This window comes from Aquarana catesbeiana, linkage group LG03 (genome assembly GCF_042186555.1).
Source record: "Aquarana catesbeiana isolate 2022-GZ linkage group LG03, ASM4218655v1, whole genome shotgun sequence".
NCBI classification, from domain to species: domain Eukaryota; kingdom Metazoa; phylum Chordata; class Amphibia; order Anura; family Ranidae; genus Aquarana; species Aquarana catesbeiana.
The window spans coordinates 418,326,591-418,339,492 of NC_133326.1; the positions used below are offsets into that span (position 1 = coordinate 418,326,591).

General features: G+C 43.9%; 1 protein-coding gene across 1 annotated transcript in view; it reads right to left on the bottom strand.

Moving 5' to 3' along the window:
* NPM1 (nucleophosmin 1) overlaps window positions 1–12,902 on the bottom strand; it is a 44,908-nt gene that overhangs the window by 12,422 nt on the left and 19,584 nt on the right. Inside the window, exons 3-7 of the mRNA XM_073620751.1 lie at window positions 10,149–10,268; window positions 8,490–8,583; window positions 5,324–5,513; window positions 1,500–1,548; window positions 381–467 (exon numbers count right to left, since the gene is read on the bottom strand). Coding sequence (XP_073476852.1) covers window positions 381–467; window positions 1,500–1,548; window positions 5,324–5,513; window positions 8,490–8,583; window positions 10,149–10,268 — 540 coding nt within the window. The remainder of the gene's footprint in view (window positions 1–380; window positions 468–1,499; window positions 1,549–5,323; window positions 5,514–8,489; window positions 8,584–10,148; window positions 10,269–12,902) is intronic.

Sequence of the window (12,902 nt, forward strand, 5' to 3'; positions counted from 1 at the left end):
GGCCAGATAGCGGCGGAAGGCTGGGTGCGGGCCGCCAACCCCGGCCTTAGACAATAGAGGAAAAGGATTTTTTACTCACCATAAAATTCTTAGTCAATGGAGAAACACTGCTCACTCCATTCAAACCTTTTGTACTGCTTGTGACAGCTGAGCAAGTGTGGGTGTTATGGCCTCAAGGGGGGGCTGACCTCCAGTTTCTTTTTGTGCCCAGAGTCCATTTCTCTTTAATGCGACAGTATAACCCTAGGTTACCCAATTAAGCCATGTCCCTCAAGAAGGACAGAAAACATTTGGAGTACAACATTTCTATTTGGATTAGGATGCAAGGTTTTTTTTATAAAAATGTCCATTTAACAAGGCATATTGTAGCAGGTACTCACTTTAGCAGGTTTAGCAGGAGTGGACGGTTCAGATAACTTTCCGTTGTGGTTGGATTTCTGGGCAGATTTAGGTTTTGCAGCTTGAGGCTAGAGAAAGAAAGAAACTGGATAAATAGAAATTTGCAGGATGATAAACATCACTTTCACAAAAAAGGTATTAAGTTCACCTTTGGGAACATTTTACATGGTCCACATGGCCAGGTCATTACTTCACACAGCTCTGCGTGAGTGAATTTCAATTCCCTAAATCCTTTGTGGCTGTCGGCTTGTAGTTCAATGAACTATCACGGTGCTGTAGAGGGCCATGGTAGTCAATTTATTCTTCCTGTCAGATTGCCTCTTGTTGCCCATACAGGATGTACGGGCACAGATAGACAGACCTGGGGGATACCTATATGGCAGCACTGATCTGCTTATCACTGATGCAATGCTCTTCAGGCTCAAAAAAAAAATTGCTTTTCTAAAAAGTGAACTTATCCTTTAAATAAAAGCACAAAGTGGAATAACCATGACACCAGCCAACTGACCTTAACACCGCATGCATCCCCGTCAGTGACTAGTACACTGCTTTGGATAACTAGGTTTCTAGTATTTAACCACTTCAAAAAAGGGACCCAAATTCAGCAATGCCACAACATTAATGGAAACAACTTTGTACTAGAAATACAAAGATCTCACCAAAAAAACAAAAACAGACCTTTGACAGTGGCCTAGTCACATCTCAGGATTTTAGGACACATTTTACCCAATAAAACCTAAAGCAGGCCATAAATGGAATAAAATTCATCCCGTTCTGCAGGGACAGGCAAATTTCAATTCACGTATAAGCAGCAGAGTTGAACAGAAGTTGCTCTACCGAGCAAACCGTGCACAATCGCCTTCGATTGAATTAGTTGAATTTTTGACATTTGATTGGCACTACCAGCTATAGCAGAACCCCAAAGTTCACATTCTAAGCGACCCCATTAAACCAGTCCAGCAGGGTTTGGGAACAGTGCTAATAATCAGTGTGGAAAAAAATGCAGAGACCATTTCACTTTCACCCGACTAGGCAAAGCAAGTCTAAAAGTCAAGCTTTCAATATTGCACCAGTACTGCCAAAAGTATTTAAATGGATACCTTTTTTACAGGCGTTTCTTCCTCTTCGTCATCATCATCATCTTCATCCCTTCAAATATATAAAAAAATTAAAAAAAAAAAAAAAAGTAGAGGTACCATTCGTTGATAAAAGCAAAGAACTAAACCATTATCACTGTAGACAAAATCTCCAGCACCAACTTATTACCCTGTAAAGCAGTTGAGCTCAGCTCAGGACTTGGTGGTGGCCTAATACTGCTCCTAGGTGGGTACTTGTGTGTTGCCATGTGGTTTGTGAGCGCCATTATCCTACAAACTAAAGCCAATCTGTATTTAAAATATTTTGGATATTGAGGAAGGTTTGATCAAACCACTTTTTGCTGCTCCCCCAAGTAGATTTCCCGCCACCCATCCTTCAACACTTATTAAATGTTATTTAACCACTTGCTGACCGCCCCACAGGACCTTTACTGCAGGTCACCAACACAAGCAGGCTGGAACACATACATGGATGTCATTCAGCCTGCTCTGGGTCAGGGGTGAGGATACTAGTACCAGTTGATCCTGTGACAGCTATGCAATCACACAATCATGTCAAAGCCATTATAAAATGAATTACAGCAATTTCCTAAGCTGTGATTGACCCACAGCTATCACATGGTACCCGGGCCAATTAAAGTACCCTGTGATTAGCTATAGCCAATCACAGCTGTTCTTCCAGGTTTGCTGACCTTGGTGATATGAATGACCAAGCCAGTGATGAAAAGCAGTTTACGGCACAGATATGCTGTTCATTCAAAACGCATGCAGTGATAAAGTCCCGGGCTGCATTTAAATTAAATGTCTCCTAAACCGTGCATGTTTAGAAGTTATTTACTGTACCTATAGGTAAGCTTTACCCATAGGTAAAGATTATACACCGGAGTTTACTCACTTTAAAAACAATCTGGTCCAAGGAAATGTGACATGTGTCAAATTGGTTACATGTCTGAAAGAGCTAGAACTGAATACACAGGTGTAAGGGCACTAGTGCGATGTCTGAAATCGGATGCGATTCACATGGCACTGCAAATCACATGCGATCTCAGCCAGATAGTATGGCTGAATTCACATCGCATTCAGAACAAACTCGCACAGGACCCTTTTCGTCTGCAGCAGAACCAGATTTCTGTCAGAGTTTGCAGTTCACACAGCGAAATGCTAACTGATTTGAGGGTTTCATTAACTTTCAATCGATACTCCCAGCAGTTTGCATAGGGCCGTGTGAACTACTGCCAGGAGACATGCGATGTGGGAACAGTGGATTCGCAGGTATCCCGCATCGCTGTAGTGTGAACAGAGCCTAAGGGATGCATTACCACTGTAGTTGTGTTGTGCATTCCTTTGGCAGAGCAAACATTTGTTTGCAATTTAGCATTGGCTCCCTTTCATCTAGTTTCTGCCACAGCTCACAGAATAGTGGATTAGGGTGTCTAAGGAGGTTGCAGTAACCCATGTGCACACTATCCTGAAACAAATCCTCACAGTGAAAGGAGTGCTCGAATACCCGACATGTTTCTCAGCCTTTCAGTCAAGGCGCCCTTTAAAAATTATGAGCAGTCTCAAGGTACCCTATTCTAAAATGTAAAAACTATTTAATAGTGTTACATGATATGGCAACGTTCACACACGTAGGACACCCAACGTTAGAGGCGCTTCATCCAAAGCAAATACACTTCTGCAAACTGGTAATGACTAGTATTCCAATGTTACACTTCTCCCTTAGTTTTTCTCCACTCAGCTAATTGACCCCAGCACTGATTGAGGGGGACAGGGAAAACAAGGATGCGATGCAGAAAACTGACATCCTCCATAACTACTGACGCCATTGGTCGTCTGGCAGCTAGAAGGTTGTAATGGTGCACAATGAAAATCTGTGGCTTTATGCAACTAAAAGGCAGCCTTCAGCCACACCAGTTTGTATAAAATTTTTGGGTATATTTTAGGCATTTTGCCAAGGCACCCCTGAAGAAACATCAAGGCACCCTTTTTGAAAAAGGCTGCCTTAGAAGGGAAGTAAAAAAAGAGGCATCAAGTAAGCATCCAGTGGTGTGATTAACACTGTCATCCACCTGAGCTTTGAGTGGTGATTGAATTTTACCACCAAGTTTGAAAAGTTTACACGAAGTGAACACAATTGAAACAGACCCATTTCACAGAGTGACCCAAGTCCAGCAAAGGCCATCAGGGACTGGTTTCTATAGCAAGATGACCACGGCTCTGGACCTGAATAGCACCCTGCGGATAATGCAAAGCAATGCACCAAGTGCCAAGGTGAGCACCCATGCATTATCCAAGGCACCCAGATGGTGTGTCTTCTAAAGCTTTGCTAGTGTCCAACCACCTGACACCATTCTGTCTGTGTCCCGATCTGTCAAAAAGTGAACTGAATAAAAAGTGGATTTGCCCACAGGGGCCTGCAAAACCTTGCACCTGCAATCAGTGGATTGCTAAGAACAGGGATGCTCAATCTACTGGCCTGCAACCTCAAACCGGAGAATTGCATGCCCCTGCTGAGCTCTGGGATGGCAGATAGTAAAGCCCAATCATGATAAATTAGTTGGCAACCCACATTTCCAGAGCATTAGTGTATGGAGCAGGAGCCACATAAGCCAATGCTTCCCCTGTAGCAACGACTTCTGTCCCAGGCAGAGTGATACCAAGTGCACTTTGCCTGGGATCTTTCTAGCAGACTGAAGAGCGATGTCAGCAGATGCTGGAAGAGGGACAGGTCAGTGTGAAGGCCTGTACACACTATACGAAAAGCGGAACTAACATTTCATCCCGACGATATGCTGATTTTTTGGATCATTAGTAGGGTGCTTTTGACAGCCGATTGTTTTTTCGTCCAACAAAAGATGGATGTGCAGACTAAATTTGTTGTATGTGAACTGTTGCGATTTTTTTGACGAAAATCGGACGTGAAGCAAAGACTACGCATGCTCAGAAACAAAAGAAAACATACAAAACTATTCAACACGTTACATCACTTCTGAAGTTGTATTCTGTCATACGAGAATTTCCGTATGAGTGTAACCTCTTCACTTTGGACAAGAGACTAGCATGCAACAAAAGACGGATGAACAATAATCCGAAAATCTGATAATGTGTACAAGGCTTAAAAGATAACATACAGTGCACGTTTGCAAAGGGCATATTAGCACTTCTAAAAGTATTAAACTGCTTTCACACTGCTCCGCACGTGCCGTGTACTTGCAGCTTTACTGCACTGAGCCATAGACTTCTTATATCCTGCAAGAATGGTGCACTCTGAAAGCACACCAAAACACCTGCAGTACACCACATCTGTAAGATGTAAAAGAAGTCTATGGTAAAGCACAATTAACCCAAAGGTGCACTGCACCCAAGGTTTGGGTAAACCACAGAGCAGTGTGAAAGCAGCCCTATAGGGAGCTCAGGACAGTAAGGGCTTGCTTACAGTTGCAGTTTGGGGGTGGTAAAACCCCATAGTTTGTGGTCTGTGCACAGGTTACCAAATCACTTAATTGGCCCTTGCTCTTCAAAGGTTGAGCGCCCCTGGCTTAGAATATTACATGCTAAATACAAGCAACATATTACAAAAAGTGAACTTATCCTTTAGAAAGGCACCCGATTCACACTTGTCACTCCATGGCATACCCCCCATCCTAGCTTTATTGCACATTGCTGCTGGCTTTGTACCCCACTGTCTTCAAACTGGTTACCAATTGCCCATTGAGGATACTGGATACTTATTGGCTTCTGTCTTTTACAATAGTTTAATACTTTGGCTTTTGGCCAAATATGAACACCCAAGATAGTAAGTGAAATGTGCACAATTCACTCACTCATCATCATCTTCATCATCATCTTCATCAAAATCATCTTCATCTTCATCTGCTTCTATTTTTGCCTTTTTCTGTGGCACCTTTGATGTAGAAGCTGCTGCAGCCCTTTTGGCATTTTTTACTATGCCAGCATTGTCGTCTTCCTCCTCCTCTTCCTCCTCATCCGATGACTCCAATCCTTCTTCCAAAGCTGTCAATGGAACAAAAATGGGATATTTTAACCCTTTCATGACTAAGCCTATTTCTAACATTTGGAGTTTACAAGTTAAAACTCGTATTTTTTGCTAGAAAGTTACTTAGAGCCCCCAAACATTATATATGTTTTTAGCAGAGAATCTAGAGACTAAAATGGCGATTGTTGCAATATTTTATGTCACACGGTATTTGTGCAGCGGTGTTTTAAACGCAACTTTTTGGGAAAAGGGACACTCATGAATTTAAAAAAAACAAAACCGTAAAGTTAGCCCAATTTTTTTGTATAATGTGAAAGATGTTACGCCGAGTAGATAACATGTCACGCTTTAGAATTGCACGCACTCGTGGAATGGCGACAAACTACGGTACCTAAGAATTTCCATAGGCGCTGCTTTAAATTTTTTTACGGTTACCAGATTAGAGTTAGAGGAGGTCTAGTGCTAGAATTATTGCTCTCACTGACAATCACGGCAATACCTCACGTATGATTTGAACAACGTTTACACATGCGACGTGCCCTCCCGCTCCTTTGGGATAACAGCCAAGCAGCTTTTAGCCACATCGGTTATCCCTGGGAAGCCGATCGCCTGCTCTACAAAACGGTAACGGGATGATGCCTGCAGCTGCGGGCATCATCCCAGTATAACCCCCGAAAGCCGAGGCCGCACATCTGCATACGCTCGGCGGGAAGGGGTTAATGAACATTGCAAGTTAATCTAAAATTACAATCGCACCCATTTTACTTTTAAAGTGATAAAGAAATCAGATACCTGCCCTACCTTGTGAAGGAAAAAAGCCATAGCAAACCATGCCCAAGGTTCAAGGTATGCAGTGAAACCTCCAAAAAGGGGCAAAGGACATTGACACAGAGGTAGGACAATGCCCTCATGCAACACAATCGGATAGTCCCTTTGAAAGGAGACAGCCAAGTGCAGGTTCCAAGGTGGCAACTGGGAACATACTGGGGATGCCACAGGACAAACCCCTCAGGGTAAAGACAGATTCAAGGAGAGCGTAAACAAGGGATGTTGAAATAGGACAGGAAAGGCAGAGACCCGACCCCTGATACGCAAGGCAAGCTTACACTCAACACTGCATTGGAGAAAAGGTAAAGATCAGAGCCACCAAGAAAGCAAGTGGGACCCCCGTAGCCATGTTACACAAGAAAAGCCTGCAAAGATTACATCTTTCAGGGGATAGTTAAGTCTGGGCTGGTTAAGTACAGACTTCTGGAGGATCAGGACCCATCCAAAGACCAGCAACACCAAGACCGGAGCCAGCACCATGGTAAACCTGAGCAGCAGAGGCCAGGTGAAGGTGAAGCACCACAAACTGAAGTTAAAAGTCAAAAAAGTTAAACTAAAGTGAAATTTGACATCAAATTACCACTGGTCTGTAGTTCATGTTCAAATCTAAATACCATAAATTTTATTTTTCACTCCAGCAGTACGAGTTTGGAAATTGCAGAGAAATGCTTAAATAATGCATTATTTTAACTACACACATTAAATTTTAGGTGACTAAAATGTACTAGTGATTTAGTCAACTTAAACTAAAATTGCAGAAGACTAAAGCGGGACTAACACTAAAATGCCATTTTAGTCAAAAGACTAAGAAAACTAAAATCAAAATTTGCTGACGAATTTAACACTGGTTATCAGAGCAGGGAGGTCCACGGCCCACAAACCAAAGTTAATCCCCCACCTTGGAAATAGGTGAGGCAAGCCCTCACAGAAGGCCCCCTGTCGGTGGATCTAGCAGGCCCAGGAATGCACTGCAAGTCCCTGCAGGAACCTTGAAGGGGTTGGGATCCTTCGGGGACAATGGGGGTGGGGGGACTTCCTGTATGTAGAGATAGTACCATGAGGTTCTTTCTCCAACAGATTGTGGGTGAAAGACACACCAAGGCCATTTGGAATGCCTAGTCATCACACCCAACACTTGAGCCAAAGAACTTGCAAAAGCACCAGCACTGAGACAGAGCTCAGAAATAGCAGGGCTGCACGCAGAGAAGCTGCACACATTTGCTGGAGGCCTGGGACAACATGCCCCTTACACAACAGCATAGTACAAGTAGTAAGTTGGGAGACATGACACATCCAACCTGGATTGCTGGACTGACAATTGTATACAAAGTGTGGCAACAGTTTCCACCATCTGGTGCACCAGATCCTTCAGAATCAGTGTGACATAATTCAATCACAAGGGCACAGCCACCAAAGAAGCAGAGGTGAGTATAAGTCCGTACTACTTCAATGATTAGACTTGAAGTGACATGTGCATCCCCCCTGTAAAGCCTTTCACTGGGAGACTGGTGTGCCGTTTCTCCTCCCCTAGCAGAGAACAGATTAGATCACTTACAAAAAGAGGAAAAGGTATTTAGGGTTTTGTATATACACATTTTTTGCCTTGTATTTTAAACTGAATGGATTTTACAAGGTAAGGGTTTACCATCACTTTAGGCATTAAAGATATGAAACCATGGAGCTCAGGTCTTGTCCATTACCAGGTGGATAGGCTCTTGGGTAGATCATGAGGAATAGGGCTTATTCATATGTACAATTGGTGAATTTAGAGGTGTAGTTTTGTACACATCCAAACACCACACCATAGGAATCAACTGGTCCATTCAGAGGGAAGAAAAATAAAGCGTAGGACAGCTGCATCAGGGGCCATATAAATCTTCAGATTTTACACCAGTGTCTGCACAAATGCAGACACAGGTAAAGTCCTTAGAGTTGTACTCATCTTGCACAAGTAGTTTAGGCATGCATTTTATGTGGGATCTTCTGCTAGCTATGCCAGCAGGAACTAGTGTTCCATGCAGAAAAGTATATGGCTCATGTGAAAGCAGCAATATACTGTAAACAGTTGGACTGTGGAGTCGGGCATGACATAACTGACAAACATTTTGGTAATTAGAAGATTTGCCATACAGACTGGTGGTACAAACAATTTATTAATTACTTACCAATAAGATGCTGCCCACTCACATATACTGGGCCAGAACCAGCCTTAAGCCGTAAAGTCACTGGAGGTGTAATTTCAAAGCCCCCAAGAGATACCTAGAAGGAAAAAAAATAATTTGACAAATTGTAATACACACATGGGACAGTAACCTTAGCCACATGCACTAACATTCACCCAAGCTGATTGGGTTCCATAAAGGCCTTTGGATGTACTCATCCCCAAAAGTGGTAGTATCTTTAATAGCATACTAGCAGGTTTTGACTAACATGCCACACAGGTTATGAGCACCCAAGTGCGCAAACCTCATGTGGCGATCACTGAGGAAAGCCAAAAGGCAATGCATAGCCTCCCAGATAGACCACGACAATGCAATCAAGAGCAGAACTCCATGTCATCCAGCAAAGGCACTAGGCTGCTCATTTCAGAGCTCCATCTAGGGAAATTAGCACAGTCTGAACCACTTCCCACCCAGCCTATAGCAGATTGACAGCCGGGTGGTGGTTCCGTTATCCTGACTGGGCGTCATATGAAATCCAGCAAGATAACATGCCACCGCACACCCGCGCAGTGCGACAACGATCTTGGTAAAGAGCCTCCAATCACGATGTCAATCGGGGGGGGGGGGGGGGGGGGGGGGGTGTCTGCGCTGATAAACAATTAAACAATCCCCCTCAGATGACCACACTGGACCACCAGGAAAGGGGGCAACATGTGGATGGCCAGGTATGTATCCCATGGCCATCCATATGTGCCCACAAATTATATTTATATACATAATTTACAAAAATTTAACAGAAGAAAAATTTTTCTTCAAAATTTTCTGTCATTTTTTATTTGTTGCACTAAAAATAAAACCGCAAAGGTGATCAAATACCACCAAAAGAAAGCTGTGGGAACAAAATGATAAAAAAATTTTTTGGGTAATGTTGCATGACCACGCAATTGTCATTCAAATTGCGACAGCGCTGAAAGCTGAAAATTGGCCTGTGCGGGAGGGTGTCAGTGCCTGGTATTGAAGTGGTTAAAGAATGTTACCCCAACATTTCATAGTCCTGATATCTGTTGTACCGCGTGCTTGTGTCAAAGTATCTTTGTACTGTGTCCTTTGTGTGAAATTCCTGGTGAATCTGTGTCCCCATATCAAACTGACTACACTTGGCATGAGAGCACATCCATCCCATCAGTTTATTCCTGGGTTGTGCTGGGGAAAAAAGCCTGCCTGTCCTCCCATGATCAGACTCGCACTGCACCCCCTCCCCACCTACAGGGCCATTCACTGGGAAGATTAGCATCCAGTTTCTCCACCCCCACCTCCCTAAGCTACTTAGGCAGCCAAATATATATATTTTTCCCCACACAAATTGTGTGCCCTTTATTTCTATTGTAAACTGAAAGTGATCACATACCAGGCCTCGACAAATCCCAGGTCACCCTGGCAGCTAGAAATTGCATCCTGGTGCCTGGGCTTTTGTCAGCCCATTCAATGTTGGCATCAGGCCCTGGAGTTTCCTGGAGTTGTGTGGGGGGGTTAGTTTTGTTTTTATCTACAGACTCCCCCTTACCTGCCCACACTGCGACCTGTGATCACCACCCTTTGAACTTGTGTTCTTGTTTTGCCATTCTTTTTGAAAAAATAAACTGAGCTGTGTAAATACTATACCGTTGGCTGTACAGATGGTTTCAAGGATGCAAGCACAATCTTTATTGGTTTTGCGTGATAGTTCATTCCTTCAGCTTCAACAACATGCAGTTCATCTTTAGCACCAACACCCAAAGTAACCTAGAATAAAGAGGGGGGGGGAGAGTTAATTTATTCTGTAAAAAAAAGCTGCACAATCAGTGGCAGCTGGTGCTCAATTTTCTTAAGGGAGCAGCCCAGCCAGCCAACACCACCCCCCTGGCGCTCGCTGCTCCCCCTGCACTTGCCCCATCCAGTTCACAGCTTGCACCCCTGCATCTCCTCCCGAGTTGCAGCGATCACTTCTCCCAGCCAATCAGGACCCGCTTCCCGATTGGCCAGGAGGATAAACAAGGCGACATTCGTGATTATTAAATTCGCTAATATCACAACTGGGTGGGCTCCGGGCGCAGTGTTCTTCGCTTTGAGCCCACCAATTTTGAAGCCAAACAGAGCTTTGGAATATTGAGGTACAATACTTGATGATGATTAACCACTTCATGCAAAATCACGTACATCATTTTGTTGAAGTGGTTATGCCTGCAGCCAGAGGCATCACCACAGCACCATTTTTTAGAGCGGATGGTCGCCTTTCATGTGATAACTGATGCAGCTAAACAGACACTTGGCAGTTATCACAAGCAGGAGGCGATGTCATAAACCCTTTCCTGTCCCACCGGGAGACTTGAGCGACCAGCCGGCACATTCCGCCAGCTGACCAGAGTCCCGAACACCAGAATCGGCTTCGATCGGATCTCCGATGTAGTAACCCGGAAGCAATGTCACTTCCGGTTTACTCGCTAGTACTTAAAAAAAAAAAAAAAAAAAAAAAAAAAACGCATGCACAAACCACACCCGCAAATATAAACGGTGTTCAAATCACGTGAGGTATCCCCACGACTGTTGGAGCGAGGGCAATAATTCTAGCAGAAGACCTAACTCTAAACTGGTAACCATTCATTTTTAAAGTGTCACCTATGCAGAAGTACCGTAGTTTGTCGCTATTCAATGAGTGTGTGCAATTTTAAAGCATAACACGTTCCGTATCTATTCACAATATAATGTGTAAAAACACGTGGAAAGATCCCAAGGTAAACTTAGAAAGTCACCGCGCAAAAAAGTTGCTGCTTAGACGCGGGGTACAACAGCTTTGGCAGGGTTGTAGAGCACCAGGGATAATGTGTCCTCCACCCAAGATAAGGGGGATGTACTCTTCCCGGAAGTAGTGGACTCGTGTCAGTGACGGCGAGCCATTGTGCGAGAATGGACACGAGCGGCAGACTTTTGATCCAGGGAATCGAGCAAACTCAAAGAACGGATCCTGGAAATCATGCAGATGGACATGAGGCTGGAACTCAGATGTTAAGCAGCTAGGTTGGAAAGCCAAAGAAACTCATCTGAGGTGATATAGAAAGAAAAAATGCCTCCATACGGTGTAGGTGAAAAAGGTGGCTGTTACTGAAAAAGCCAACCTTCATTCATAAAAACAAAACTGACCACAGAATAAAAGCAACTTGAAGGCTGAAAAGCCAGGCCCAATGCGTTTCATCCCAAAGGACTTCAACTGCATGCCCCAGTTGAAGTCCGTTGGGATGAAACGCATTGGCCTGGCTGTTCAGCTCCCTACATTGCTTTTATTCTGTGATCAGTTTTGTTTTTATGGATGGTTTTCAATAAAACCCACCTTTTTGACCTACACCAAATGGAAGCATTTTTCCTTATATCCCCTCAGATGAGTTTTTGGCTTTCCAACCTGGCTGCTTAGGACACATTATCCCTGGTGCTCTACATGCCTGCTAAAGCCGTGGTACCCCATTTCTGAGCAACAACTTTTTTTGCAGTGAACTTTATACAAGTTTACCTTGGGATCTGCCACACAAAAAATATATATCACATACATATTTATTTGGAGATTGATTCTTAAGTTTGGTACACTTATTCCTTAGCGCTACATATTTATTAATTCTTTATACTGAATTTTGGTCACATTCCAATGTAGCAGCTGTTTTTCCTTCTCACATATGGAGTTAGTGCAGTAATATTCCTTATTCACAATATACACAAAAATTGAAAGTTCCCGAACAGAAGGGTCATTGGGCCCACAGGAGAGGATTGGCTGAGCTTAGACATCAATCTCATGCGAGTAATAGGTGAGAAGGGGCAAAGAGGAAGACGATCCCCTGGAGGTAAGGGTTGTCCAAGGAAGGGGTAGGAGGTCACAGGGCACCGAGGCCCTCTTCATGACCACCCATTGTTTAGTGAAGGCATTATAAATCCAGTTTACAAGTCTAGAGGACAGCTGAAGTGTGGTAAAGCTGGAGGGTCAGGCACCCCTGCTTAGGGAAAGTCAGGAATGTCCAATGTAGCCTAGGCTTCTGGGACCCAGATAAACTTTGTGAAAGCTATAATAATGTCTTGAAAGGGCCGGGGGACAGAGATAAGTAGAGTCTAAAATCGAGGAACCGTGCTTGGTCGAACGATGTCACACACGGGCGGTTTAGTCAGATCTCACAGTGGGTGCCAGCTTCTTAACCAGCTAGTTCAAACCCTGCGTGGCTGGACAAAAGTTTTTGTTCACGTTATGAATTGACTTTCTATATCTATCATAGGGCTGGGGGAAAAAAAAAACGATTTGAATCTTGAGTTGGTCAAATCGATTCAAATTTTCATCAGGACCGGCGCTGACACTGCACCAGTCCTGAGGAGCTGCAGGCAGGAGAGGCCGCACGCCGCAGA